Below are 5,079 nucleotides of genomic sequence, written 5' to 3' on the forward strand. Positions count from 1 at the left end.
CCCCGTTCTAACATCACCGGAAGTCCTAATGTAAGGGGTAATTTCTCAACATTTTAACCGGGGGAGCATCCCCCCGGACCACCCTATGGTTTGGTCACCATTTCCATAACCCCACCAAATATATTTTCCATCAGCCGCCACTGGTTAAAACTGTTCCGCACGTGTGAGTTACACTGTTATGTTGGCAGTGGCTCAGTCAGTAGGGGCTTGGACTGTGAGCTGTAGGCTCGCTGGTTCAAGTCCCAGACCAGACCTAAATATGGAGTGGACTGCTACTTCGAGAGGTCCCCGTTCACCTCATGGGCCCTGCCGGGGTGCCCTTGAGCAAGGCACCGGACATCATTAATGTTAGTGTAATGCAATGGCGAACCATGCTATCACAACTGGACCTTCTGTAGACACACACACCTCCCGCCGCTCCCCGCCCTTATAATGTCCATCTTTTCACTGAATTGTTGTCTTGAAAAGGGTACTGACAACAATTCCGCAACAACTTCATCTTCACCTGTTGCACTTGCCATTTCAACGTTAAAAACACTAAAACGGCATGAATTGCTTCGTCGCATTCATCTAGATCAGGGGTTCTCAACCTTTTTTGGGCCAGCGCCCCCCTGTCCATTATCCAGGTCTCTTACCGCCCCCCATCAAAAAAAGTAGACTTATTTTCTTCCCTGAATATTAATGTTGACTAATATTCTGTGTTATATCATTTAAAAAGCATGTCACTGAATGCCAAATAATAGATTTGATTTAACTGGACAGTTGGAATATCATTATCATTAGTTTACCAGAGAGCAGAAAAGCCATGTGAATGTGAATAAAAATGATATTTATGAGTGTTAAACAAATGAGTTTGTTTAACACTCATAAATATCATTTTTATTCACATTCACATGGCTTTTCTGCTCTCTGGTAAACTAATGATAATGATATTCCAACTGTCCAGTTAAATNACACCACACACCCGCCTACACACACACACACCCGCCCACAACACAACCGAAGTAACATGACAGGTATGGACACCCGCCAATGAAATAAAACAGCCTCCATATCGATACATGCACAACGACACATGCACTAGGTGTGACTTACGAGACTATGTATAAAGGAGACGACAGTTCTGACTATATACAAGCGAGACGGAATACGCCAGGTAGAAAACGATAGTTTACGACCACACACTACATAAACCAAAATCTCTCGTCCGCTGCACGTTTAGGTAGTCAATACGCTCAGAAACGATGGACTGTGTGAAAAGTCCGTAAAAAATAAGAACTTCAACAACTAGACCTGAAAATTTAGTAAAAAGGACGAAAACGTCAAAACGGTTTCTACCGACTCGCTAGTGTCGTAGTTGTGCATGTGCTATTAAGATACGCGGAATCCCGGGACACAAAGTGGTTTCGTTTGGAGAAAAAAAGGAGGACGAAGATGACACCGTGAACAGGTTGAAACTCATCTACAAGACATTTCGCCGGAAGACTTCTCTAGTCGGGGGGGGGGGGGGGGGGTAAAACTGTAGCAAATCTACGGACTTGGTTCGAGAGGATCAGACACCGACGTAAGGTTTTGTCATCCCTCGAGGACCAAGTCCTTCGACTAACAAAATACACCTGCAAAACCGGTGTTAAGGGATCGGATTGTGGAGACGTTCAGTAATCTTCCGAAAATTTATTGCACCTTGGAGGTCGTTCGTCTCCCTATTCCGAACTCGCCATCGACCACTCATCATTAGAGGTACGAGTGGACGTCACGAATCACGTTTGAGTAAGAAAGGTAAGCTGTGTCGTGTATCCGTTTCTACCCAGGAGTCGTGAGCGACCTCATGGCCCCTGTGTTGTGTGTGGTGTCCTATAATACAAACGGAAATTCAGTATGTGACCTTTGAGTTCCCCTAAACACGTTCCTTACTTATTCCTGGAAATCGTCGTCCGTCCCCCTACCTGAGAGAAGTGAGGGTTTACTGTCTTAACACTTCAGGTCCAGTTTTTCACTTCGCAGCGTGTGCTAGTGTACCGCCGACGCAAACCAGTTTCGAAGCAGCCACCTACTTTATCTCGTCTCCCCTAGTTGTCGACTTGTCGCGTAGACTCGTAGGACTCAGGTAATTTGTTACAGACGATAGAGGAAAATTTGTACGACATACCCACTCACGGTACTAAATTTAAAGCAGACGCGCCACCAAAACTCCTTTCTCTCCGTCGTAGAATAGTAACAACTTGACAGAACTGGAAGCCAGGGTATGTGATAATGAAGGCCGAGCAGAATACAAATAAACATTGACTGTTTCATACCAAACTAGGTGCCGCCCACACACACACACACACACACACACACACACACACACACACACACACACACACACACACACACACACACACACACACACACACACACACACACACACACACTGCTGAGCATTAGCCACATGTTGCAAGTTTTAATGAGCCGAGTGGGTCTCCCTCTCCGCAGGGCGGCAGAAAGTCATCAGCAGAGTTCAGCTCCTCACTGTCTGCTACAGAGCCCGGCGTTAGTCACGCAGCATCACACCTCACATACTTCCTCACACATCTTCAAGATTCTTGACTCGTGCTCACACCCCCTCACTCTCGAGGCACTCCAGACCGCGCTGGTATCTCTCCCGTTTTTATGCGCCATCCCTTATCTCACCCTCTGCTCTCGGTTACACCACCTTTGTCCTGCGTCCCTTCCTCCTTTTTCCTGTTCCGCTTTCTACATTCTGATTTGCTCATTATCCGAGCGCAGCTTCGACACAAAGGAGGGTTAAAGAGTCACACCTGGCTGTTACTTTTCATACTCAACATTCATGACGGCAAATCAAGATGAGCAATCAATGTTAAAAAGGGAGTAATGACAATCATGGCACCTATTGTAAAAGTGGGTGTCAAGGTGCAGCAGATTGGCGATTGTAGAGTAATAAGACAGCTCTGTAGAGTAAGAGAAAACCAAATAAATGGTCCATGTGTGAAGCGCAGGCCGAACATTTTCCCTCATCCTCCCTGTCTTCACCGCAGGGTCGCTCTGACCCAGTGAGAGCAAGTTGAGCCGAGTCACTAACAGAAATATATTTCAGCTAAAGCACTCCGGCAGTAAGAGCAAAGCTCATAAAACAAAGGCTGACTCTATATTATCAGCTACACTGTTTCTGCCGAGTTTTAATCGCTCGCCAGTCAGAGGTCAAGTTACAAACCGCACTCCTCTTTATTTTCCACTTTAAAAATGGAAAATAAATATCCACCTAAAGTCTGCTACTGCGGTATTTTTGACACAACATTTTAATTATCCAGAATTGTGTATATTGTATATATTTGATATACTATTTTTCATTTTCAATTTATCTTTAATTGTTAACTCTTTTCCACTTTGTAAGTATTTGTATTGTAATGTTGAGCACACTGGTCCTGTAACAAAATAATTTCCCATCCATCCATCCATCCATCTTCTCCCGCTTATCCGTGGTCGGGTCGCGGAGGTAGCAGTTCCAGCAGAGAGCCCCAAACTTTCTTCTCCCTGGCCACATCAACCAGCTCTGACTGGGGGATCCCAAGGCGCTCCCAGGCCAGCGAAGAGATATAATCCCTCCATCTGGTTCTAGGTCTACCCCTTGGTCTCTTCCCAGCTGGACATGCCTGGAACACCTCCCTAGGGAGGCGCCGAGGTGGCATCCTAACTAGGTGCCCGAACCACCTCAACTGGCTCCTTTCGACGCGAAGGAGGAGCGGTTCAACTCCGAGTCCCTCCCGGATGACCGAACTTCTCACCTTATCCCTAAGGGAGACACCAGCCACCCTGCGGAGAAACCCATCTCGGCCGCTTGTACCCGCGATCTCGTTCTTTCGGTCCCCGTGATCTCGTTCATTCGGTAGATGGAGCGAAATGGCGCCGTAACAGAGCTGTTCATCAACACTACAAAAGGCATCTTGATTAATTAGCGATGTTAGCCGTATTCGTGAACACCAACTGCGTAGGTGATGACGTATTGCCGTGCCAAACAGGAAGTTAGTATCGCAATGAACGAAAATGTTGACGAGACAGGCAAGCGGGGATTTCTCAATTCGGATATGTTTGGTGTATGTGAAGAAATAGTGATTGCTGTGTTGCCAGAACGCAAACTGTCGATGATACTCAGTAGACAGTTGCTTTAGCAGGAATGAATCTCCCATGTTGGAGAACAAAACGTTAAAATCTCTTTGCTTGTGTTAACCGACAGAGTCTAGCGGCAAAACTGCAGATCAGAGTCATTTCTTGGACGACATTATCGGAGACAAGGAGTTCCCATAGGAGTACATTAAGGTTGGCTCGCATATTTGTAACCAGTCAGCCATCCAAAAAGTTCTAATATCTCCCGCTAAAGCTACGATGTACTGTATGTTGAGTATGTTGTGGTACGGAGGACTGTGACTCACAGGAGTACATCTGTGTTTCTTGCTTCACTGCGTTCCTGATGAAACACATAGATAAGAGAACTTTACATTAATGCGCAAAACATAGCCCAAATGCTCGCCTTAGCGTACCAACGTTCATTTAGCTGACGAGAGAGTTACTGAGACTATTCTCACAATACTAAATGTTTTTACGACTAAGAGCGAATCTATTTGCCTTTGCTATATTTTTCTTTTTCTGTATATGCTTATTGGACCGTTGTATATACATGTTAGATCAAGCACAACCCTGAAAACTGAGCATTACACTCTACAAGATTATTAAAATGTTACATTAGTTGTTAGCGGAAATAAGGTGCCATGTAAGATGTGGTATGTTATTTATGTACACCACGTGTGCATGTGATTTTTTATTTGTGGGTGATGTGTGGTGTGTGTGTGTGTGTGTGTGGGTGTGTGTGTGGGGTGTGTGGGGTGTGTGTGTAGTGTGTTGTGTGGTTTTGTGTGGTGTGTGGGTGGGGTTGCCGCCATGCAGACTAGCGGCAGCAGCTCCTGGTTCCTACGACCGCTTGCATTTGGTCGGATTGACAGATCAATCGGAATATGTAATAATTAAATGAGCGAGGCTCACGTTCGATGGAAACTGGTACGACGATAGTAAGAAAGTGTGAGT

General features: G+C 45.6%; 1 protein-coding gene across 1 annotated transcript in view; it reads left to right on the forward strand.

The window, feature by feature from the left end:
- The first annotated feature begins 3,958 nt into the window (after positions 1–3,958).
- LOC104967171 (myosin-10-like) overlaps positions 3,959–5,079 on the forward strand; it is a 10,003-nt gene continuing 8,882 nt past the window's right edge. The window contains exon 1 of the mRNA XM_010796587.1: positions 3,959–3,988. Coding sequence (XP_010794889.1) covers positions 3,959–3,988 — 30 coding nt within the window. The remainder of the gene's footprint in view (positions 3,989–5,079) is intronic.

The sequence above is a fragment of the Notothenia coriiceps genome, unplaced genomic scaffold (assembly GCF_000735185.1).
Source record: "Notothenia coriiceps isolate Sejong01 unplaced genomic scaffold, NC01 NC01_scaffold00037250, whole genome shotgun sequence".
NCBI classification, from domain to species: domain Eukaryota; kingdom Metazoa; phylum Chordata; class Actinopteri; order Perciformes; family Nototheniidae; genus Notothenia; species Notothenia coriiceps.